The 27,027-nt window shown below is 41.8% G+C and overlaps 1 protein-coding gene across 8 annotated transcripts in view; it reads right to left on the bottom strand.

Annotated features, from left to right (window-relative positions):
• LOC6571991 (autophagy-related protein 2 homolog A) overlaps positions 1 to 27,027 on the bottom strand; it is a 208,070-nt gene that overhangs the window by 34,852 nt on the left and 146,191 nt on the right. For 5 of the 8 annotated variants that reach the window (XM_044007757.1, XM_044007759.1, XM_044007758.1 and 2 more), the window contains one exon: positions 7,188 to 7,342. The exons of 1 other annotated variant lie outside the window; for it this stretch is intronic. In XM_044007757.1, coding sequence (XP_043863692.1) covers positions 7,188 to 7,342 — 155 coding nt within the window. Of the gene's footprint in view, positions 1 to 7,187; positions 7,343 to 27,027 lie in introns of those variants that run through there. 2 more of the 8 variants (XM_044007762.1, XM_044007761.1) reach the window with 1 other exon arrangement.

Below are 27,027 nucleotides of genomic sequence, written 5' to 3'. Positions count from 1 at the left end.
ACACCCACAAGTAAAAACACGCATGGGCTGCAGTGTGCGCTTACTATGAGAACTTAATTGTTTAATAACTTTTTTTGCGGACATACGATCTTCATAAAACTTTAGGTTATGATTATAACATGAATATACATGTATTTGCCAAAGCACAAGTCTCTAGTACTTGAAATACGACTGTTACAAAGGTGATGGTGAGGGGGTGGATATAAGGGTGGGGGGCAAATTACAACAAAAATCGAAATTATATAAAAATACATATAAGTCTACATTTAAAATTTGCAAGCTCTAGCTCGAAAGGTGTTCGATATATAATAATAATATATATATAATAATATAATAATAATTAAATAACTAGCTTTCGATAAGGGTTTTTATCGATAATAAAATATCGGGGGAATTTATCCATATATAGAGAAAAACTCGATATGCGCGTGATATACACGGACCTAGGAAAAAAATTCAAGTCTCTAACTCTTATATCTTCTGAGATCGACGCGTTCATACATACGGACGGACGGACGGACAGACAGACGGACAGGGCCAAATCGACTCAGCTCGTCGCCCTGATACTTTGTGGGGTCTGCCACGACTCCTTCTGCCTGTTACATACTTTTAACAAAACCAATATACCTTGATTTCCCATATTCAATGGGTTCAGGGTATAAAAAAAGGAGCATATCAAGATTTGCGCTTAATAGGCTTGTTCGCCTTTCATTTAAAATTTGTCCAGAATAGGAAAATGCTCGCTCGCTTGTTGCACAGCTTACCGGAATACATAAAATATTTTTTGCCACAATTTAAGGTCCGTTGCCTCCTGCCAAAAATCTAAGATTGACAAGTTTGAATTATAGCGTGTGGCATAATATTTATCAATTTCTAAGTCAATTGCATTTTTGCCAGGTTCGTCAAGTTTTCTTTTTTTTTTATATACCCTGAACCCATTTTCAATGGGAAATCAGGGTATAATGGTTTTGTTGAAATGTATGTAACAGGCAGAAGGAGGCGTGGCAGACCCCACAAAGTATATATATTCTTGATCAGGGTGACGAGCTGAGTTGATTTGGCCCTGTCCGTCTGTCTGTCCGTGTGTCCGTCTGTCCGTATGTATGAACGCGTCGATTTCAGAAGATATAAGAGCTAGAGACTTCAACTTTTTTTTTAAATGTTCGTAATTACAGCGCGCATATCAAGTTTATCATTAAAAATCGATAACTCATCCCGATCTTTTTTTTATCGATAAAAAACCTTATCGAAAACCAGTTATAAAATTATATCTTCTACACCTTTATTGCTAGTCTCCAAATTATTAATGCATGCTTATATGCAATTTATACAATTTCGGTTTTTGTTAAAATTTACCCCCACCCTTAAATTCACCCCCTCACCCACACTTTTGTAAAAAGCGTATTTCAAATACTAGAGACTTGTGCTTTGGCAATTACATGCATATCCATGTTATAATCATAATCTGAAAGTTTCATGAAGATCGTACGTCCACAAAAAGTTATTAAGCAATTAAGTTCTCATAGTAAGCGCTCACTGCCGCCCATGCGTGTTTATGCTTGTGTGTGTATATGTATGTAATTGTTTTTTTTTTTTTTTTTTTTTTTATATTCATTTATTGACAAAATAAAGATTGCAAGTTGTGTGGTGGCTAGGATAGCGCGCGGTGCTTGCGGGACGGCCGTAAAGCATTGCTTCGCAAGCACTATGCGCTACCTTAGCCTGGGACAGCTCGTCTTCTCAGTCGCTCGACTCTGCGGAGCTCCATCATCACTGTGGCCGCGAAGGTGCTTGTTAGTTCCCAAGCTTCTTCCGATTCCAGCATGGCGTTGACTAAGTTGTCCGCTCTGATGGAGCGGCCCACTGCCTCTTCCAGACGACGCCTCTCCTCCAGGAACCGTCCACATTCGAAAAGAATGTGGTTGGCGTCTTCCACATGCCCTCGCTCGCACCAGGGGCACTCGTCAGATTCCTCGTGGCCAAAGCGCTTCAAATAGCTCCGAAAGCATCCATGACCCGAGAGGATCTGCGTAAGGTAGAAGTTAACCTCGCCATGTTTGCGGTTAACCCATGGTTCAAGCTCCGGGATGAGCTTGTGCGTCCACCGCCCTTTAGCTGAGCTATTCCACCTTCTTTGCCATCGTGCGATGCTGTTCGCCCTGACAGCGTTGAGTCGCGTAGGCCCGTGCGAATTCCGCTCCACGGCTTCGGCGACCAAATACTCCAGTGGCACCATACCGGCTATGACGAGCGCCGCGTCATCGGAGATAGTCCTGAAAGCGCAGCTGACTCTGATTGCGCTCAGCCTGTAGATCGCGCAAATGCCTCGGCTGTAGCTCGGCGTTGCCATCGCTCTTGCCCATATTGGCGCAGCATAGAGGATGACAGACCTAATGACGCTCATTAAGAGGAGACGTCGTTGCTGTTTAGGTCCCCGCGTGTTAAGCATGATTCTCGAGAGAGCTCTACAAGAATCAGCTGCCTTTTTATGCACATATTCTAAGTGCTCGCGGAAAGTTAATCTTGTGTCTATCATGACACCAAGATACTTTGACGCAATGGTGACGCTGCCGATCTTTATATTGGCAGTTTCCACTCTTTTGCGACTGCTGACCAGTACAACTTCGGTCTTGTGAGCCGCTAGCTCGAGCCCAGCTCCTGTCAACCAGCTTCGTATGCGATTGATACTTTCGCTGCACATATCCTCTGTATCTTTGAGCTCCTTTCCTATGGCTACGACAGCTACATCATCAGCAAAGGCCTGCTGGTAGTTCCAAGCGCAGTACGCCGTCGTACATGATGTTCCATAGGAGAGGCCCCAGCACTGAGCCTTGGGGTACTCCAGCTGACACTGTATGAGTTTGGGGACCCTCACTCGTGTTGTATACCAGTGTTCTTCCTCTGAAGTAGCTCTTTATTATCTCTCTTAGATATTTAGGGATATTATATTGTGACAGCGCATTCAGTATCATATCCCAACTAGCTGTGTTGAAGGCATTCCTTACATCCAGGGTCGCGATGATACAGTATTCCCTTCGTCCCGTGCCTCCATCTGGTGCCTTGAATAGCGGAAGTGGCCAGACCAACAACTTTGTTAAGCGCGTCCGTTGTTGACCGGGCCTTCCGGAATCCAAATTGGTTTGGTGACAGGCCTCCGGCGCTTGCAATCGCAGTCTCCAGCCTAGAGCAGATCAGTTTCTCAAACACCTTTCCCATGGTGTCTAAGAGACAGATCGGTCTGTACGAAGATGGCTCATCTGGTGGTTTGCCAGCCTTGGGTAGCAATACCAGATTCTGGGCTTTCCATTTTGCCGGGAACGTCTCTTGGATCAGGCATTCGTTAAATAATTCGGCGAACGTACTTGGGTGCAAGGCGAGGGCTAGCTTTAGCGCACGATTTGGGATCCCGTCCGGCCCCGGAGCTGTGTTGGTTCTAAGACCTCGGAGAACTACTGATATTTCTTCCTCTGTAACTAAAACAATTTCAGCAATTTCAGTGCTCGTTGAGCCCTGATCAGCAGACTCGGACTCAGGGGCGTGAATGGAGCTTAAACTTTCTGGAAAGAGTGTTTCCAAAATCGATTTAAGCTCCAGACGATCCGTAGGCTGCACCTGTCTACCTGCGTATAGTCTTTTAACTACTATCTTATATGCCCTGCCCCAAGGGTCATATTCGGCTGAGTCGCACAACTGTAAAAAACATTCTCTTTTGCTTGCCCGAATGGCCTTCTTCAGCTGTCTTCTAGCTGCCTGGTAAGCTAACTGTTTCTCAAGAAACGTTGGCCTACCGCGAGCCCGTTGGTAGCTTCTTCTCGCCTGGATGCATTTGCGACGAATGTCACCTATTTGCGTATTCCACCAATACGTAGGCTCATGTTGTCGCGTGAACTGCTTGCGGCGTAACATGCTGCTATTGCAGGCACTCTGTATTTGGGCTACCATTTGGCATGCTCTGGCCTCAGCATTACCAATTGTACCCAGAGACTGAATGGCCTCTGAAAAGACCGCGGGATCAAAAGTATCTAGCCGATACGACTCCCTCCACAATGTTGACGCCCTGGCAGGTGGCTCACCTATTGTGAACAGAAGTGCCGTATGATCGCTGCCTGTATAGCTATCGCAATGGCTCCATGTTGCTCCCCGAAAGAGGGATGAAGTGACAAAAGTAATGTCGATAACAGACCCGTATCCCGCCCGACTGAAGGTGTACTCATGGCCAGTGTTGAGCAGTGCAACATCTAGTGTCGCGAAGATCTCCAGTAGGATACGACCTCTGGCATTTGTTGTTGGGCTACCCCATTCTAGCGCCCAGGAGTTAAAATCTCCAGCTATAATGGCCTTCCGACCCCTAGCATCCTCGGCAAGCTCGTCGAGCACCGTCGTGAATTCACTGAGCTGCATGCTGGGGGCCAGATAGCAACTGTAAAGCCACAAGCTACCATATCGGCCACGTACGAACCCATTGAATGACTTAACATTCGAAAGTACGTTCGTTGAGTTGCCGCATACCCACAACGCAGCTTTGCCATTAACGTCTGTTGACCATGTCCTAGGGCAGCTGGTTCTACAGTGGTGAGGCTCACTGAGAAAAGCTACATCTATACATTTTTCCCTAATGGTCTGCTCTAGAAGATCTTGGGCAGCAACACAATGATTTAAGTTAAGCTGCAAAAACCTTAACATTTCATTTTACGAGCAGCTTCACGGTAAGATGGGCACTTGAAGCTGCCTGCTGAATGGTCCGTCTGCTTTTCACCTTTCCGGATGCAGAGGCTACATTTTGGTGGCTTGGTGCATGCTTTGGCACTGTGACCCATTTCTCCACACCTGAAACAGGCGCCCTTTAAGTCACAGTCACTGCCGCAGTTTGCTGCCATATGACCGTAATCGAGGCACTTGAAACAGCGTTTAGGCTGCTCCACGGCTCGGATACGGCAAACTACCCATCCTATTCTAATTTTGGACAGCTCGAGCAGAGTTTTAGCTTTCCCAATTGGAAGAGCAACCGTAGCTCTTTGCTGTCCACCAAAAGCTGGCCGAAGCGATTTGATAGCCTCAATGGGGAGTGAGCTATCCTTCAACTCCACCCTAATTGCCTCCAAGATCTCCTCTTTGGTCGCTAACTCATCTAAATCGCGAATCTCAACTTGCGCCGATTCGGTAAGTGTTTTAACTACCGCTCGGTCTCCCAAGGCCTTGCCTACAGCTTCGTGCAGAGCCTCAGCGCTATGCTCCGGCTTCCTACTCAGTTGCAGTAAAAGGTCCCCCTTAGCTGTCTTCCTAATGCCTTGAACGTCGCTGCTCAGATGCTTCAAATTTGGGTCGTTTTTAACTACACGAAGCATGTCCGCGTAGCTGCAACCCCCTACGCCTGAAATCGCAATCGCGTCAGTCCTGGGACGTTTTTGCATAGGCTTTCGCCCTTTGACGACTGTCCAGCTGCTCTGGTTTGTCTGTCGGGCGGCCTGGTTTGAAGTTTCAGATTCAGCTGTAGCCCGTAGAGCCATTGGTTCTTTTGGGTTCGCTGCACTTCTATTGGGCCTCGGCTTTTTTGAGGGAGTTTTCCTCTGTTCGGAGGCAACTTCCCTCGACCGCTTGGGAGTATTGCTACCTACTGTAGCACTAATGCTCGCTGCCTTAACGTTTTCGCCTACTTTGAGTGGCGTGGTCTGCACCTCGCAGTTTTTAACCGAACGGTTGCAGAACGCTTCGGCCGTCTTGTGAAGGCTGACCAGCCTAGCCAGCTCCTCTCTCATTAAGGCATTTATATGCCGCTGACCCCCAAATAAGGCAGACAGACCCTCTAGTGTAGCTCCTATTTGAGCTAACGCTTCTTTTAGTGACTTGGGTGCCTGGCACTCAGCCACTGGAGCCTGGTTAGAAGTCGACGGCTGCGCCAACACCCTCTGTTGTTGCTGCGGCGATCGCTGCAACGAGGAACGACGCGCAAAAGCTTGCAGCTCGTCCTCCATCATGGCATCCATTTCTGCTCCGACTACAACGGCGTGAAGCCTGTAGTGGGCAATGGCTACTAAAATAATCTGAGTTTACAACCCGCGATCACTTAAACTCAACTTGACTAAAGCGAGAGCCCGAAAGTATGCACTACTTTTAATAACTGCTACTTCACTCCAGCAGCTAGGTTGCTGTCTTTGCTAAGGCTTAGCAACTCACCAAGGTTAGTGAGCAGCTGATTGCTCGATGCAATTTCCAGCACTACTAACAGCTGTTAGAGTGAATGCACCTGATTTTTCTTATTGCGCAAGTGTGACGCCTAAAGTAACAAAATTTACGCGCCCACAAAAGACAAGGAAAGGAAAGAAGCCCTGACGCCAAAACACTGACGCTATCGCCCCCCCTCTCTTGCACCACCGAATTATACCGCTTGGGAATTCCACGAACCGCCGCGCAGTAAGTCTCTGGTAGTTTTTTGAGGTCGCTGGGTACGCCGCGCCCACAGCAAACACGTTGACTTCAGTTCTTTCCACTTTCACAGGGGAAAACACAGTTCAAGCTATTGTCTACGATGGACCACGATGACATCGACCGCACTCCGTGAAAACGCAACTCGAACCTATGTATGTAATTGTGTATGTGTGTGTGTGAGTGTGTGTGTTTGTGTATGTGTGTGTGTAAGTATGTGTGTGTATTTATGCCTGTGTGTGCGTGCGTGTGTGCGTGTGTGTGTGTGTGTGTGTGTATATGCGTGTTTCTTGTGTAAGCTGAAAGACGCGAAAAATTATTGAAATAGCTATTACTCCCAGGGGTCAGGGGATCTCGTAGTCGAGTAGTCTCGACTAGAGCTTTCTTACTTGTTTTTGATTGATTTTTGTCCAAAAACTCTAGAAATTCAAGATTCAAATCATTTTGCATATCATAAATTTCAACCATCATGCTTTTGACGGTCTCTGAAATACGATTTTTTGGGTAAAACGGGTTGAGCGGCGTAACCCGAAACCCGCCCGCACCCATCCCGAAACCCGATTTTTCAGCCCATACCTACGGGTACCCGATAAAAGCCCGGCTCGTGCCCACCTCTATTCAATTTCTATTTAGAATATCAGATTGGAGGGTTCAGGGTATCTCCTAGTCGAGTAGTCTCGACTAGAGTCTTCTTACTTGTTATATAAGTAATTTATTGTAATTATTCGACCCGATTTTTGATGGCAAAGTTCATTTGAATTTACCTGAAGTAGCTGAATTAACCTTGTTGTTATCTCAAGTGCAGCAAATGCAGTTCGGGCACTAAAGCTTTGTGCGCCCAGTTGAAAGCCACGAATGAATCTTCCGTCCTTGTTATATTGCTGTAAAGGTAGTCTGAACAAGTCGAAAAAACCTTGAACTGAAATAAAATGTTTGTTAATATATTAATTAATTATACTGCAAGGACATAAAAAGCACTTAAAAGCCCTGTAAATTATACTTACAAATTATAAATTATACTTATACAAAATGATTTCCGCTTACGTATACATAACGCAATAATAAAACAAGTAAGAAAGCTCTAGTGGAGACTGCTCGACTACGAGATCCCCTGAACCCTTCAAGCAATAGCTCTTTCAATTATTTTAGCGTCTTTCTGCTTACACAAGAAACACGCACACACGCACACATGCAAGCACCCACGCATAAACACGCATGGGCTGCAGTGTGCGCTTACTATGAGAACTTAATCAGATCTCTAGTATTTGAAATACAAGATATTTGAATACAAGATACAAAGGTGTAGGTGAGAGGGTTAATTAGAGGTGGGGGGTAAATTCTGACAAAAACCGAAATTATATAAAATGCATATAAGCATACATTTAAAATTTGGACTCTAGTCTCTAGCTTTAAAGATGTAGGAGATATAATTTTATAACTGATTTTCGATAAAGTTTTTTATCGATAAAAAAAGATTGGGATGATTTATCGATTTTTAGTGATAAAGGCGATATCCGCGCTGTAAATACGGACATTTAAAGATAATTTGAAGTCTCTAGCTCTTATATCTTCTGAGATCGACGCTTTCATACATACGGACGGATGGACGGACGGACAGACATACAGAGCTAAATCGAACCAGCTCATCGCCGAATCAAGAATATATTTACATTGTGGTGTAAAACCATATCTACTATAGAAAAGAAAAGAACCGTTCAATTTCAGTGTCGGGCAGCGAATGCTCTCCGTATTTTATTCAAATAAAGTCTTAGCCTAAAGTACATAAAGTTTACATAAAGAATTCTGTCACTTATAGCAGCGGCAGAATGGGAGTATATAACATGCTGTATGTGTGTGTATATATGTTTGTATGCATATGCAGAAGGCATATACATTTAGCGTTTAAGCTGCGGCGTGGACAAGAGCGTAACAATGCTTACGTTGCAGATCCCACGCTGCAGGCCAGTCTATACATAAGTGACCGATCATATTACGGCGCTTATGTATAGCTATTATAATATAAGTAAAGCAACAAAGTGTTGCTATGTTGTGAGCATGATACTCTTACTTATATTTTGGGCATATGTCAACTTCATATATTGTATACACTACAATACTGTGAGCATATGCTTATATGACATACAATATACTACAGTGGGGCCTACCACGCCTCCTTCTGCCTGTTACATACTTTTAACAAAACCATTAAACCCTTTTTTCCCATTTTTAATGGGTTCAGGTTATTCGTAAATTTACAGGAAAAATCCGATTTTAAAATTCAAGATTTACTTGCTTGGAACTGGCTTGTATTCATACGGATAAATATCAAAATGCTCATATCTAGGGATACGATATCGAATGAAAAGTATCGATCATGTACTTGTCGGAGAGTTATTTGAATATAGATATCGATTGGCAATACAGATAGTTATATGCTTTGAGTGGCATTTTGGGTTATTAAACTCCCTAATTGCTGACCGTAGTCTGTGCACGTAATGTTGGGAAGTGGCAACGAGTAGAATTACCATATGAAGACGGCTCCAGAGCAGTTGAGATACAATAGCCGAGATGAACGCACGCACACGTAATTCACGAAGCTCCAACGCTATAAACAAAACGGCGGCAAGGCCGTTACAAATGTGGCGCCGATTTCATCAGATGGTGAAATAGCGAATTGGGAAAATATTACTGAAGACCCGACATCAGAAGTGGGATTGGTCCAGCCTAACACTAATGTCGACACACGTTTCGCCGACCTAGAGAAGCAAGTAAGAGATTTAAGGAAATAGTCGCACAGGTAAGCAATCCATTGAAGGCACAAACCAATGCAAAACAAGTTTGTCTGCCAAAATATAATGCGTATTAACAGAGAGCGGATGACTTCTCCTGGCGCACGACGGTTGACTTAATCATTGCAGATAGTCCTCTCCAAGGTAACGATCTCGTCATGTCGCTTAGTCGAGCTCTGGAAAGCAGCGCTTCGCAGTCCTGTCCAACAGCAAACAGAGACAAGGAAATGCCAGCGTACACGAGAAGCATGTGGTTGTCTGTTCTGTGGTTCTTTGTTCTGTTCTGTTCTGTGCCATTTTGTTTCGATTCTGGTGCCGAATGCACTTTAGTAAAAGAATCAGTAGGCAAGAAGTTTGCAGGGAAACAATTATGTAACATGGTAGTCTTAAAACAATGTACAATGTTTGGAGAGATATTACCAGATTCCTAGACTAAAGCGTGCAGTATACTTTTCTTGTTTAGATATGGCAAAGCGAATTCTATGAAATACCCATACATCCAGACTCAGTAAAGTGAATAGCCTTCGAGGCGCCGGAAGGGCAGTACGAGTTTTTGGTGATGCCATTCGGATTAAAGAATGCTCCGTCAGTGTTTCAACGTGCAGTAATTAGGGCATTAGGTGACCTATCTTATTCATACATTATCTTTTATATTGCCGATATTTTTATTATTGCACAGACAAGAGAAGATGCAAACAGTTTTAGATATTTGCCTACCTAGGTTATGAGATCTCGGGTGGACAATTAGGCCCAATGAACGACAGATAGCAGCACTTGTGGAATTACCACCAACGCAATCAGTTACACAAGTAAGACAGTTTATAGGACTTGCCTATTTTCGTCAATTTATTCTAAAGTTTTCAGCAATAATGAAGCCTCTGTTTCAACTTCTCACTAATAATAATGTATTTGTATGGAATGAACAATACGAAGAAATAAGACGACCAGTCATATCAATTTTAACTATATTCGACCCTCAACAATCTTTCGAATTGCATACAGATCCCAGTAGTGTAGTATCCACGTACGGTGCAATTCTACTGCACAAAATAAGATAATAAGCGGCATGTGGTCGAGTATTTTAGCTAAAGAACTTCTCTTGCTGAGTTCAAGTATCACTCTTACGAGTTGGAGACTTTAGCAGTTTTTAATGCAGTGAAGCATTTTCGCCATTACTTGCTTGGCAATGATTTCGTCCTATTCACGGGCTGCAATTCGTTAAAGGCAAGCTTCAACAACATTAATCTATCTCCAAGAGTCTTTAGGTAGTGGGTATATCTTCAGGGAGATATGGGCTTGGAAGAAAATACATATGAAATTAAGCGGGTGTCTTGTTTAGAAAAATTCAATGCATAAAGCAATAATGCATTTTGGATGGCCAAATAAGTTAGAAAAGACCTTTTGTCATTATTTGTTCAACAATATGTCGAAATGCGGTAGAAATTTGTTGAAAATTGCATTATTTGCAAATTATCCAAATCAAAGTCTTTTTGGGTCTTGGGAGGTCAGCCCGAGTATATATACCAAATTTGAGGTCTCTAGCATTAATAGTGTGCAACATATAGCAGAATACAAAAAATCCCTATATCTTCAGGTCCGATTTGCCACGCTTCTAATAGGCGTCCACATATAATTTTAAATTTATTTTTATACCCTGAGCCCATTGAAAATGGGAAATCAGGGTATAATGGTTTTGTGAAAAGTATGTAACAGGCAGAAGGAATCATCGCAGACCCCATAAAATATATATATTCTTGATCAGGATGAGCTGAGTCGATATAGCCCTGTCCGTCTGTCCGTCCGTCCGTCTCTCTCTCCCTCCGTCCGTATGAGCAAAAGGATCTTCAGAAGATATAAGAGCTAGAGAGCTGAAATTTGGCATGCATACTCGTATATACCATAGGCAGTACAAGTTTATCATATTTTTTAGATAACTCGTCCGATAACTTTTTTATCGAGAATAATCGAAAAATCGACTTGGTTTTTTCAGCCTACTTTGAACACTTTTAGACCTGGAGACTTCAAATTTGCATTGTATATAAAGTTAATACATACAACGATTTTGTAGTTTACAGATTTTGGATACCACGCCCCCATCGCCCCCAATTACTAGAGACTTGTGCTTTGGAATGTACACACAATTTAACCATATGATTACGCTCTGAAAGTTGCATTAAGATTGTATATCTACAAAAGAAATTATTCAATAAATAAATTCTCATAATATTGCCCACATTGCAGCGCAGCCCAAGCGCAGCCGCTGCTTACTGCGCAGTTAGCAGAGCGCGTGCTTATAAGTGCATGTGTATGTATGTGTGCATAAAAGAAGTCCAGAACAATTAGAATATCAGCTTGGAGGGTTCAGGGTATCTCCTAGTCGAGCAGTCTCGACTGGAGCCTTCTTACTTGTTTCATTTCATTTATCTTTATAGAATCATAACATTATCCTACGTGCGAAATGTCAGCGTTCTAAGTTTAAAACTCGAGGAGATACAATTTTAACCGATTTGCCACGCCCCCAATGGGCGTAGATATATTCGGGATGGGCGTAGATGGGTGGTCGATGCGATTCTGCATTCCAAATTTCAGCTTTCTTGCTCTTCAATTAATATGATTTCTGGTATATCGGAAAAGGCATTTTCCAATTTACCAGATATACACGAGTATGTCTTCCAAATTTCAAGTCTCTAGCTTTAATAGCACCCATTCTTATGGGACAGCCAAATATAATTTGTGCCTTAAATTGATCAAACTAGTAACACGTCAAATATGGCGAAACAAGCACTATGATGCTTACACCGTGCAGTACACTGTGCGGAAAGGACTTGCAGAGGTGACTTGAGATGTGCCGTAGCTTGCCGCAAACTTCTAGGGAAAGCATTACGAAGCCTAACCACCGCTGGTAGCTTAGTGCTTTCGGAGCGACTTGCTTGAGAAATCAGGGTATAATGGTTTTGTTGAAATGTATGTTACAGGCAGAATGAGGCGTGGCAGACCCCATAAAGTATATATATTTTTGATCAGGGCGACGAGCTGAGTCGATTTGGCCCTGTCCGTTTGTCTCTCCGCCCGTCCTTCTGAATGATTTCAGAAGATATAAGAAGTAGAGGCTTGAATTTGTTTCCATATCGAAAGCTAATTATTTAACTACATCTCCTACACCTTTAGCGCTACAATCTTCAAACTTTAAATGTATAATTGCGACTTTTGTTGTAATTTAACCCCCACACTTATATCTCTATATATTTTAAATATATTTCAAATACTAGAGATTGGTACCTTGGCATATGCACGTTTCATGGGTATAATCCATCAACAAGAAAAGTTATCAAGCAATTAAGTTTCCATAGTAAGCCCACTTTGCAGCCAATGCGTGTTTATGGTTGCATCCTTATTTTTTTCTGTGTGTTTCTTGTGTAAGCAGAAAGACGTAAAGAATTATTGTGAGATATCAATTCTTCGCGAGCGTTCTGGGGATTTCGTAATCGAGCAGTCTTGACTAGAGCTTTCTTGCTTGTTCACAATAAATTTGTTCCGAAATAAGACAAATGAAGGACGAGGACGTGTTGTTATCAGTATGGCTGTGTCGGAGAGTTATTTGAATATAGATATCGATTGGCAATACCGATAGTTATATGCTGTGAGTGGTATTCACTATTGACTCGCGAAACAATTATCATTCCATCCCTTACACACAACATGTTCAACAATGGATTCGAGTGTTCGCACGAACATCATTTCTAGAAATATTTCGGACAGTCAACATAGGCCAAAATGAACCGAAAATTTCTTGATTCTTTTCAAAATGAGCCGCCTTTGTGGTATATAAATAAAAGCCGAAACTATCAATATAAAAAGTTATAAGAGCTAGAGTGCTGAAATTTAGCATGCATACTCGTGTGTACCATACGCAGTACAATTTTATCCGATAACTTTTTTATCGGGAATAATCGAAAAATCGACTTGGTTTTTTCAGCCTACTTTGAACACTTTTAGACCTGGAGACTTAAAATTTGCATTGTATATAAAGTTAATAGATACAACGATTTTGTAATTTACAGATTTTAGATACCACGCCCCCATTGCCCCCAATTTGTAAAAAACGCATTTCAAGTACTAGAGACTTGTGCTTTGGAATGTACACACAATTTAACCATATGATTACGCTCTGAAAGTTTCATTAAGATTCTATATCTACAAAGGAAATTATTCGACAAATAAATTCTCATAATATTGCCCACACTGCAGCGCAGCCCAAGCACAGTCGCTGCTAGCTGCGCAGTCAGCTGAGCACGTGATTATACGTGCGAGTGGATGCATGTGTGCATAAAAGAAGTGAAGAATGAGTAGAATATCAGATTAGAGGTTTAGGTAGAGATTAGGTTCAGGGTATCTCCTAGTCGAGCAATCTCGACTGGAGCCTTCTTACTTTTTATACCCTGAACCTATTGGAAATGGGAAATCAGGGTATAATGGTTTTGTTAAAAGTATGTAACGGGTAGAAGGAATCACCGCAGACCCCATAATGGGGGTGGATATAAAGGTGGGGGTAAATTACAACAAAAATCGAAATTATATAAAATAGATATAGGTCTACATTTAAAATTTGGAAGCTCTAGCTCTAAAGGTGTAGGAGATATAATTAAATAACTAGCTTTCGATAAGGTTTTTATTCGATAATAAAATATCGGAAGTAGTTATCGATATATAGAGAAAAACTTGATATGTGCGTGATATACACGGACATAGGAAAAACAAGTAAGAAAGCTCTAGTCGAGACTACTCGACTACGAGATCCCCTGAACCCTTGGAGTAATAGCTATTTCAATAATTTTTCGCGTCTTTCAGCTTACACAAGAAACACGCACACACACACACACACGCACACACGCACGCACACACAGGCATACATACACACACATACATACACACATACAGTGAGCGCTTACTATGAGAACTTAATTGCTTAACAACTTTTTTGTGGACGTACGATCTTCATGAAACTTTCAGATTATGATTATGACATGGATATGCATGTAATTGCCAAAGCACAAGTCTCTAGTATTTGAAATACGCTTTTTACAAAAGTGTGGGTGAGGGGGTGAATTTAAGGGTGGGGGGTACATTTTAACAAAAACCGAAATTGTATAAATTGCATACAGGTATACATTAAAAATTTCGAGACTCTAGCAATAAAGGTGTAAAAGATATAATTTTATAACTGGTTTTCGATAAGGTTTTTTATCGATAAAAAAAGATCGGGATGAGTTATCGATTTTTAATGATAAACTTGATATGCGCGCTGTAATTACGAACATTTAAAAACAAATTTGAAGTCTCTATCTCTTATATCTTCTGAAATCAACGCGTTCATACATACGGTCAGACGGACAGACGGACAGACGGACGGACGGACGGACGGACGAACGGACGGACGGACAGACGGACAGGGCCAAATCAACTCAGCTCGTCGCCCTGATCAAGAATATATATACTTTGAGGGGTCTGCCACGCCTCCTTCTGCCTGTTACATACATTTCAACAAAACCATTATACCCTGATTTCCCATTGAAAATGGGTTCAGGGTATAAAAATTTCAAGTCTCTAGCTCTTATATCTTCTGAGATCGACGCGTTCATACATACGGGCGGACGGACGGACAGACAGACGGACAGGGCCAAATCGACTTAGCTCGTCGCTCTGATCAAGAATATATATACTTTGTGCGGTCTGCCACGCCTCCTTCTGCCTGTTACATACATTTAACAAAACCATTATACCCTGATTTCATATTTTCAATGGGTTCAGGGTATAAATAGAATGAAACAACAATTTTTTATATTTTCTTCAAGAAATTAAAGGGTATATACTAACTATACTCATTCACGAAAGTGGTTTTGTGCAATATCCGTCTTGCTGTCCGTCCGTCTTTCCGTCTGTCCGTCCGTCCATCTGTCCGTATGAACGCAATCTATTTCGGCGCTATTGAAGCTAGAGACTTGAAATTTGGAGCACATACTCGTATATCTCCGATTTATGAAGTGCTAAAATTTTCCCTATCCGCACATTAAGGGCGGGGCAAATCGTAAAATGAATTTTCCGATATACCAGAAATTATGTTAGTTGAAGAGCTAGAAAGCTTAAATTTTGGTATGTAGGTCGGCGTCGACCACCCAAGATCACGAGCTATGGCGGATATATCTCCGCCCATTGGGGGCGTGGCAAATCGAATAAAACTGTATCTCCTAAAGTTATAAACCTAGAATGCTGAAATTTTGCACGTAAGCTGATGTTTTAATTCTATGAAGATGGATATGTCTTGTAGTATGTCTCATATAATAATATATATCCAACACACACACTATATACACATATACAAGAAGCAATCAAGTAAACATAAATGTACTTCAAATATTATCGGCCACATAAGTGGACCGCTCATATGCAAGACGCATGGGAATAGCCGCGTCAGCAATTGATCGTTTGGCAAGCCAACGGCTGCCGCTTGTATATATTTACATATATGTCCACTGCTGCCTTCTGCAGCATCGGCTCATATAGCCGTGTCAGCATTTGACCGCTTGACAACTCAACGGCTCATATAGCGAACTAATGTATATGCCCTTTGCATATATGTATATACATAAATACATACTGCGCTCTCTCGCTCTCATTTCTAGAAATATTTCGGACAGTCAACATAGGCCAAAATGAACCGAAAATTTCTTGATTCTTTTCAAAATGAGCCGCCTTGGTGGTATATAAATAAAAGCCGAAACTATCAATGTTAATGCCAGATCCCATTAACAAGAATTGCTCCTCCCGCACCACACAATGTTATGTTGTTAACAGCATTCTGTTAATAACATCACCCAGTTCTCCTACTGGTTCGCGGTACTTAGCGCCCGCTGAGTACTTCGTCTCTTGCCTCACTTGCCTCTCCTGGTACTGACGAGACATATGTACATCTTATTACTAATGCTATACGAGCAACACAGCTTTAATCTTAGAAATAAAGACGAGGAAATTACAACCCGGTCTTTTTGCTTATCGGCGACGCCACCACTCCAACATTTGGTCCTTCGAGCCGGAACTTCGTCCACCTTCACACCAGCATTCCATCGGCCGTCGAGATAAGTACCCCATTCTTGTCTAGAGTAGTACATACATATATATATGCATAAATACACTGGCACCTCTCATCCGCCTTCCCTTGCATATACATATATATGTACTAATCTAGCAATATTTCGACTACATGCCTATATGTATATATTCTTATATATATATAGATATGTATTAAGCTGTGTTTAAATCCGATTAATATTTATTAACACGAGAAGAACAATATCCTTTGTTGATCGTTTAATAAATTTATTTACATATGTATTCTGCCTTTTCACACATCCGCACATACTCATATTTATAACTAGTCGCCGGCTGCAGAGTGACATATATACATACATATATATGTACATGCGCCTCGCTTAACTATTAAATAAATCACAATATCCTTTGCTATTTTTAATAGTTTTATTTTGCAATTTAATAATTAATCCTCCAAGCATAATTATTTCTACTTGTTTTATTTAACTATTTGCTAATTGTGTGTCCGCTTTCTTCTGTTTGTACTGAACATACGCTCATACATACATACACATCCATGTATGCACATATGACAACATATGGCGTACAAATAGCCAAGCAACACAATTAACATATATGTAAATTCACAATTGCAACTTCCACATACATATACACGACACATTTACAAAATAATAAACTTAAATTGTTAAATTGGTTGTTTTGTTTTGTGTCCAAGCAGCTGAGATCGTCACTAGTATCGATAACATTTTCAATAACTATCACCGGCCGCCACAATTTCTGACGATAGTTGTGTCACGATCAGTATTTATCGTATTTCAAAGAGCCATTGTAAAGCAAAATATAAAGCCACCCTTTTAATTATTAAATTTATCCTAATTAAATAAATATTCTTCTTCTTTGTTTTCGCTTTACTTGCTTAACAAGGCAATAATTCTTTTCCAATTTGCTCTACGTTCAGTTGACAACTTTCTTGCTCTTGCCAACTGAATTACTTTGCTCTTTGAGTGAATTTCTGTCTCCATATCAGAAATTTCCAGCAGCTAACTTCTAGTTAGCATCCATGTCTGATCGTTCGGGTCGAGCACAACTTAGTGTACCAGCTTCGCGTCTGATCAAGCGCAGTGCCTCTGCATCACCCATTCCGTCCGGGAAACCGCAGACAAGCAGCACTTTCAAGCGTAGTCCGGTCGTCACCCGATCCAGTATAAAGCCCGCCAGTCCGTCTAAAATGTCGTTGTCTGACTTCATCTCGGCTGCGGATAGGCTCATCAAGTTTGAGTCGCGCATTGACGGTCCCGGAGACTCTAATGCCACCCAGGCGGCTCAGCTCCGGGCCTTCGAGATCCGTCGAGATCGGGTCAAGGCATTGTGGGATGATGCTGAGCAGCAATATAAGGTCTGTGCCAGAGCATTGAGCCAAGGGGCAAGCAGTGGCGAAGTTGAAGCCACGGAGGCCAAATTCGACAACTGCTACACAGTCTACGAGCGGTGTACGACCCATCTGGGTGTACAGATCGACGCACTTTCCGCATCGAGTACACCGCCCGCTCCTATGTCCGCTCCTTTCGCCACGTCTGAAGGCTGTCGCCTTCCACCCGTTGACATGGAAGTGTTCCACGGCGACTACTTGCGCTGGCCAACATTCCGCGATCTTTTTACTGCGATCTACATAAACAATCCGTGTTTAACTCCGGTGGAAAAGCTATTCCACCTTAATTCAAAAACAGCAGGCGATGCAAACGCACTAGTCGCAGAGTATCCTCTCACAAACGACGGCTTTGCATCGGCTTGGGTCTCTTTGTGTGATCGGTTTGAGAATAAGCGGCTGTTAGTCAACAGCCAGCTTAAAACTCTTCTCAACCTTTCCAAGATCACCAAGGAGTCAGGCTCGGCTCTCAGAGAGTTGCATAGCACTATGCACAGATGTGTCACGGCAATCGAGCATGCTCAGATATCCACTGAAAGTTGGGATTGCATTCTTGTGTTCCTGTGCTCTTCAAATTTGCCGGAACAAACTCGATCTCTCTGGGAGCATTCATTGAAACGAAAAACAGAAATCCCAGCCTGGCAGGACGTCAGTCACTTCCTTAGCGAGCGCGCTCGTGCTCTTGAAGCTATGGAAGGTGACCGTTCTGTTCCAAAAGTTCCGAACTCAATTCCGAGGTCTGCGAACCCTGCCCTTCCCGAACGACTGAACTCGTTCAGAACGCAAGTGGACACAATCGGCACAAGGTGCGATCTGTGTTCAAGAGAGAATCATCCAATCCGATTCTGCCATCAGTTTCTCCAACTATCCATTCATGAACGAGAAACTTACATAAAATCGAAGAAGCTTTGTCTAAACTGTTTCGCTAAAGGTCACCAGTTACGAGAGTGTACCAGTACTCACAACTGTTTCACGTGCAATGGTCGACATAACACCCTTCTCCATAGGGACAATACTCTTCGGACCGCTGCTGCCTCCGCAACAGCTATAGCTCCGACTCGTACTCCAGTTATGTCCAACGTCCAAACGTATCTGGCTGCCAACACACGAGGTGTCCTCCTCGGCACGGCGGTGATTAATATATGCCATTTCGGCGCAACTTATCCCGCCCGTGCTTTAGTCGACTCAGGGTCCGAAGCGACTTTCATTTCTGAGCGACTGTTCCGAAAAATCAAGTTGCCATTCAAGTCCGTGCATACTCAGGTCTCCGGCCTGAATCAAGCAGTGACAGCTGAGGCACACAAGGTATGCAACTTTGATATTGGCTCTCCGTTGAAGCCGAGAATGCGAATCAAGGCTTCTGCTCTCGTCGTTCCAAATCTGGCTGGTAACATCCCTTCGTCCCCAGTTCCGCAACTCTTGTTAAACAAACTTCCGAAAATTCAGCTAGCTGACCCCGAGTTCTACAAGAGTGCGGAAATTGATGTCCTGATAGGCGCGGATATCCTTCCGACTATCATTCAGGGAGGTTATCACCCTAATATTTGTGGGCCTCTTATAGGTCTGGAGACTGTTTTCGGTTGGGTACTGACAGGCCCACTGTCACAGATGATACCAGGAACGGTCTCCTCCCTTCACAACTCAGGTTTCCGTTTCGGAAGAGGCGAAACTTGAGTCTCCGCCAACCGTATCATCTGACGAAGCTCTTCCATTCCGAGCTCCAAACAGCACCACTCCGAAAGTGAGGGTCGGTTTCAAGGCTCTTCGTCCAGCACTGAATGATATTCTTCATTCAGGCCCATCATTTCAACCCGATCCTCGTCCTCCTTGTGCTGTCAAACTAACCTCCATGTTGTGTCCTAACGAGCAAGTAATTCTACCTCCAACTCATTCGATCTTCCAGATAAAGACGCCGTCATCAGAAAGCAGCAAGCCACGCGGTACCAATTCCTTCCAGTGCCGCGTGTGCCCAGGAGCCCACGGTCTCCGGGATTGCCAGCGTTTTCTGGGCCTTTCAGGGGAGAAGCGGATGCGTGCGGTACTTACACATAAGTACTGTACGAACTGCTTGGCTCACGAGCACTCCGGGCAATCCTGCCGAAGCAAGGGACGTTGCAAAACGTGTGGCCAGAATCACCACACGCTCCTGCATCTCCAGGGATCAGCACGTCTCTCCGCCTCGACTCCTAAACAGGCGGTCACAGCTCCGCTGACGACCTTGATCCGCACAGCAAGAGGTCTCCAGCTTGGACACGACGTCTTAATTTGCAATCCTTGCAAGGGGGGGGAGTATGTTAATGCCAGATCCCATTAACAAGAATTGCTCCTCCCGCACCACACAATGTTATGTTGTTAACAGCATTCTGTTAATAACATCACCCAGTTCTCCTACTGGTTCGCGGTACTTAGCGCCCGCTGAGTACTTCGTCTCTTGCCTCACTTGCCTCTCCTGGTACTGACGAGACATATGTACATCTTATTACTAATGCTATACGAGCAACACAGCTTTAATCTTAGAAATAAAGACGAGGAAATTACAACCCGGTCTTTTTGCTTATCGGCGACGCCACCACTCCAACAATCAATATAAAAAGTTATAAGAGCTAGAGTGCTGAAATTTAGCTTGCATACTCGTGTGTACCATACGCAGTACAATTTAATCCGATAACTTTTTTATCGGGAATAATCGAAAAATCGACTTGGTTTTTTCAGCCTACTTTGAACACTTTTAGACCTGGAGACTTCAAATTTGCATTGTATATAAAGTTAATAGATACAACGATTTTGTAATTTACAGATTTTAGATACCACGCCCCCATTGCCCCCAATTTGTAAAAACTCTCTACCTAAACCTAATGAAACTTTCAGAGCGTAATCATATGGTTAAATTGTGTGTACATTCCAAAGCACAAGTCTCTAGTATTTGAAATACGCTTTTTACAAAAGTGTGGGTGAGGGGGTGAATTTAAGGGTGGGGGGTACATTTTAACAAAAACCGAAATTGTATAAATTGCATACAGGCATACATTAAAAATTTCGAGACTCTAGCAATAAAGGTGTAAAAGATATAATTTTATAACTGGTTTTCGATAAGGTTTTTTATCGATAAAAAAAGATCGGGATGAGTTATCGATTTTTAATGATAAACTTGATATGCGCGCTGTAATTACGAACATTTTAAAAAAAATTTGAAGTCTCTATCTCTTATATCTTCTGAAATCAACGCGTTCATACATACGGACAGACGGACAGACGGACAGACGGACGGACGAACGGACGGACGGACGGACGGACGGACGGACGGACGGACGGACAGACGGACAAATCAACTCAGCTCGTCGCCCTGATCAAGAATATATATACTTTGAGGGGTCTGCCACGCCTCCTTCTGCCTGTTACATACATTTCAACAAAACCATTATACCCTGATTTCCCATTGAAAATGGGTTCAGGGTATAAAAATTTCAAGTCTCTAGCTCTTATATCTTCTGAGATCGACGCGTTCATACATACGGGCGGACGGACGGACAGACAGACGGACAGGGCCAAATCGACTTAGCTCGTCGCTCTGATCAAGAATATATATACTTTGTGGGGTCTGCCACGCCTCCTTCTGCCTGTTACATACATTTAACAAAACCATTATACCCTGATTTCATATTTTCAATGGGTTCAGGGTATAAATAGAATGAAACAACAATTTTTTATATTTTCTTCAAGAAATTAAAGGGTATATACTAACTATACTCATTCACGAAAGTGGTTTTGTGCAATATCCGTCTTGCTGTCCGTCCGTCTTTCCGTCTGTCCGTCCGTCCATCTGTCCGTATGAACGCAATCTATTTCGGCGCTATTGAAGCTAGAGACTTGAAATTTGGAGCACATACTCGTATATCTCCGATTTATGAAGTGCTAAAATTTTCCCTATCCGCACATTAAGGGCGGGGCAAATCGTAAAATGAATTTTCCGATATACCAGAAATTATGTTAGTTGAAGAGCTAGAAAGCTTAAATTTTGGTATGTAGGTCGGCGTCGACCACCCAAGATCACGAGCTATGGCGGATATATCTCCGCCCATTGGGGGCGTGGCAAATCGAAAAAAAACTGTATCTCCTAAAGTTATAAACCTAGAATGCTGAAATTTTGCACGTAAGCTGATGTTTTAATTCTATGAAGATGGATATGTCTTGTAGTATGTCTCATATAATAATATATATCCAACACACACACTATATACACATATACAAGAAGCAATCAAGTAAACATAAATGTACTTCAAATATTATCGGCCACATAAGTGGACCGCTCATATGCAAGACGCATGGGAATAGTCGCGTCAGCAATTGATCGTTTGGCAAGCCAACGGCTGCCGCTTGTATATATTTACATATATGTCCACTGCTGCCTTCTGCAGCATCGGCTCATATAGCCGTGTCAGCATTTGACCGCTTGACAACTCAACGGCTCATATAGCGAACTAATGTATATGCCCTTTGCATATATGTATATACATAAATACATACTGCGCTCTCTCGCTCTGATGCCTTCAGCGGCAGAGATATATAATAAGAAATCTATGTACTTTAGGCTAAGATTTGATTTGAATAAAATACGGAGAGCATTAGCTGTCCAAACCCAAAACGAGAAAGACGTTGCAGTCGAATGTTTTATTTTATTACAATCTACGCTCACTAGGGGCGTGGCAAATCGGACCTGAAGATATAGTGATTTTTCGAATTCTGCTATATTTTAGGCACTATTGATGCTAGAGACTGAAATTTAGTATATATACGCGGGTTGACCACCCAAGTCCAACGAGCTACGGTAGATAAATGTCCGTGGCGCGGCAAGCCGCGAGTTTATATCTCCTACAGCTTAAGTAACAATTCAAATTTTGCATATATGTTGCTCGTTCTAAGAACTGGTCAAAAATGAGGAGTTTACGGCCACTAGGGCCATTTATATGCGTCAGCCATTTAATTATGTATTTGTACGTATGAATAAGCTTAATAGATATTCATATTACGGAATGAAATGAATTTTATGAAATTTAAAAAATAAAAAAGTAAGAAAGCTCTAGTCGAGACTACTCGACTACGAGATCCCCTGAACCCTTGGAGTAATAGCTATTTCAATAATTTTTCGCGTCTTTCAGCTTACACAAGAAAGACGCACACACACCCACACACACACACACGCACGCACGCACAGGCATACATACACACACATACATACACACACATACACACACACACATACACACACACACACATACACAAACATTTACATACACATACACACACAAGCATAAACACGCATGGGCGGCAGTGAGCGCTTACTATGAGAACTTAATTGCTTAATAACTTTTTATACCCTGAACCCATTTTCAATGGGAAATCAGGGTATAATGGTTTTGTTGAAATGTATGTAACAGGGAGAAGGAGGCGTGGCAGACCCCACAAAGTATATATATTCTTGATCAGGGCGACGAGCTGAGTTGATTTGGCCCTGTCCGTCTGTCTGTCCGTCTGTCCGTCTGTCCGTCTGTCCGTCCGTCCGTCTGTCCGTCTGTCCGTATGTATGAACGCGTCGATTTCAGAAGATATAAGAGCTAGAGACTTCAAATTTTTTTAAAATGTCCGTAATTACAGCGCGCATATCAAGTTTATCATTAAAAATCGATAACTCATCTCGATCTTTTTTTATCGATAAAAAACCTTATCGAAACCCAGTTATAAAATTATATCTTCTACACCTTTATTGCTAGAGTCTCCAAATTTTTAATGTATGCTTATATTCAATTTATACAATTTCGGTTTTTGTTAAAATTTACCCCCCACCTCTAAATTCACCCCCTCACCCTCACTTTTGTAAAAAGCGTATTTCAAACACTAGAGACTTGTGCTTTGGCAATTGCATGCATATTCATGTCATAATCATATTCTGAAAGTTTCATGAAGATCGTACATCCATAAAAAAAGTTATTAAACAATTAACTTCTCATAGTAAGCGCACACTGCAGCCCATGCGTGTTTATGCGTGGTTGCTTGTGTGTGTATGTGTTTGTTTATGTGTGTGTGTATGTGTGTGTGTGTATGCGTTTGTGTATGTATGCGTGTGTGTGTGTAAGTGTGTCTGTATGCGTGTGTGTGTATATATGCCTGTGTGTGCGTACGTGCGTGTGTGTGTGTGTGTGTGCGTATTACTTGTGTAAGCTGAAAGTTGCGAAAAATTATTGAAATATCTATTGCTCCAAGGGTTCAGGGGATCTCGTAGTCGAGCAGTCTCGACTAGAGCTTTCTTACTTGTTTTTTTTGTGGACGTACGATCTTCATGAAACTTTTAGTTTATGATTATAACATGAATCTCTAGTATTTGAAATACGCTTTTTACAAAAGTGAGGGTGAGGGGGTGAATTTAAGGGTGGTGGGTAAATTTTAACAAAAACCGGGTGCGAGTTCAAATTCCGCGGAAAACTCTTTTTTGTAAATTGCAAATTTTTGCTATTTTAGCTTCTTTTTATACCCTGAACCCATTTTCAATGGGAAATCAGGGTATAATGGTTTTGTTGAAATGTATGTAACAGGCAGAAGGAGGCGTGGCAGACCCCACAAAGTATATATATTCTTGATCAGGGCGACGAGCTGAGTTGATTTGGCCCTGTCCGTCTGTCTGTCCGTCTGTCCGTCTGTCTGTCCGTCTGTCCGTCTGTCCGTATGTATGAACGCGTCGATTTCAGAAGATATAAGAGCTAGAGACTTCAAATTTTTTTTAAAATGTCCGTAATTACAGCGCGCATATCAAGTTTATCATTAAAAATCGATAACTCATCTCGATCTTTTTTTATCGATAAAAAACCTTATCGAAACCCAGTTATAAAATTATATCTTCTACACCTTTATTGCTAGAGTCTCCAAATTTTTAATGTATGCTTATATGCAATTTATACAATTTCGGTTTTTGTTAAAATTTACCCCCCACCTCTAAATTCACCCCCTCACCCTCACTTTTGTAAAAAGCGTATTTCAAATACTAGAGACTTGTGCTTTGGAAATTACATGCATATTCACGTTATAATCATAATCTAAAAGTTTCATGAAGATCGTACGTCCATAAAAAGAGTTATTAAACAATTAAGTTTTCATAGTAAGCGCACACTGGAGCCCATGCGTGTTTATGCGTGGTTGCTTGTATGTGTATGTGTGTGTGTATGTGTGTGTGTGTATACGTTTGTGTCTGTATGCGTGTGTGTGAGTATGTGTGTCTGTATGCGTGTGTGTGTATGTATACCTGTGTGTGCGTACGTGCGTGTGTGTGTGTGTGTGTGTGCGTGTTTCTTGTGTAAGCTGAAAGTCGCGAAAAAGTATTGAAATATCTATTGCTCCAAGGGTTCAGGGGATCTCGTAGTCGAGCAGTCTCGACTAGAGCTTTCTTACTTGTTATACCCTGAACCCATTGAAAATGGGAAATCAGGGTATAATGGTTTTGTTAAAAGTATGTAACAGGCAGAAGGAGGCGTGGCAGACCCCACAAAGTATATATATTCTTGATCAGGGCGACGAGCTAAGTCGATTTGGCCCTGTCCGTCTGTCTGTCTGTCCGTCCGTCCGTCCGTCCGTCCGTCCGTCCGTATGTATGAACGCGTCGATTTCAGAAGATATAAGAGCTAGCGACTTGAAATTTTTTTCCTAGGTCCGTGTATATCACGCGCATATCAAGTTTTTCTTTATATATCGATAACTACTCCCGATATTTTATTATCGATCAAAAACCTTATCGAAAGCTAGTTATTTAATTATATCTCCTACACCTTTAGAGCTAGAGCTTCCAAATTTTAAATGTAGACTTATATGTATTTTATATAATTTCGATTTTTGTTGTAATTTACCCCCACCCCTATATCCACCCCCTCACCCTCACCTTTGTAAAAGGCGTATTTCAAGTACTAGAGACATGTGCTTTGGAATGTACATACATTTTCACCATATAATTACGCCCTGAAACTTTCATTAAGATTGTACGTATAGAAATTAAATTATTCAACAAATAAATTCTTATAATGTTACCTACACTACAGCGCAGCCCAAGCGCATTTAGCGGAGCGCATTCTAATACGTGTGTGTGTATGTATGTGTGTCGAAAAGAAGTGCAGACTGATTAGAATATCAGATTAGAGGGTTCAGGGTATCTCCTAGTCGAGCAGTCTCGACTAGAGTCTTCTTACTTGTTTTATATATATAATGAATTTATATACATATGTTTTATATACACTGCGCGTCATCAGGTTAGCGCCCCCCTTTACACTCAATCTCAAAGCTGAATAAAAGCTTAACCATCAGAGCTTCATCTTTAATTTTTTTTTTTTTTTGTAATATACTACATCTATTTTTCTTTAAAATAAAAAAAACAATGGCTAGTCTAGCAATAGGCAATAATTTTTATACCCTGAACCCATTTTCAATGGGAAATCAGGGTATAATGGTTTTGTTGAAATGTATGTAACAGGGAGAAGGAGGCGTGGCAGACCCCACAAAGTATATATATTCTTGATCAGGGTGACGAGCTGAGTTGATTTGGCCCTGTCCGTCTGTCTGTCCGTCTGTCCGTATGTATGAACGCGTCGATTTCAGAAGATATAAGAGCTAGAGACTTCAAATTTTTTTTTAAAATGTCCGTAATTACAGCGCGCATATCAAGTTTATCATTAAAAATCGATAACACATCTCCATCTTTTTTTATCGATAAAAAACCTTATCGAAACCCAGTTATAAAATTATATCTTCTACACCTTTATTGCTAGAGTCTCCAAATTTTTAATGTATGCTTATATGCAATTTATACAATTTCGGTTTTTGTTATAATTTACCCCCCACCTCTAAATTCACCCCCTCACCCTCACTTTTGTAAAAAGCGTACTTCAAATACTAGAGACTTGTGCTTTTGAAATTACATGCATATTCACGTTATAATCATAATCTAAAAGTTTCATGAAGATCGTACGTTCATAAAAAAAGTTATTAAACAATTAAGTTCTCATAGTAAGCGCACACTGCAGCCCATGCGTGTTTATGCGTGGTTGCTTGTATGTGTATGTGTGTGTGTGTATGCGTTCGTGTCTGTATGCGTGTGTGTGAGTATGTGTGTCTGTATGCGTGTGTGTGTATGTATACCTGTGTGTGCGTACGTGCGTGTGTGTGTGTGTGTGTGCGTGTTTCTTGTGTAAGCTGAAAGTCGCGAAAAAGTATTGAAATATCTATTGCTCCAAGGGTTCAGGGGATCTC

Source organism: Drosophila mojavensis, unplaced genomic scaffold (assembly GCF_018153725.1).
Source record: "Drosophila mojavensis isolate 15081-1352.22 unplaced genomic scaffold, ASM1815372v1 contig_19, whole genome shotgun sequence".
Lineage (NCBI taxonomy): Eukaryota > Metazoa > Arthropoda > Insecta > Diptera > Drosophilidae > Drosophila > Drosophila mojavensis.
This window is presented reverse-complemented; position numbering and strand designations above follow the sequence as displayed.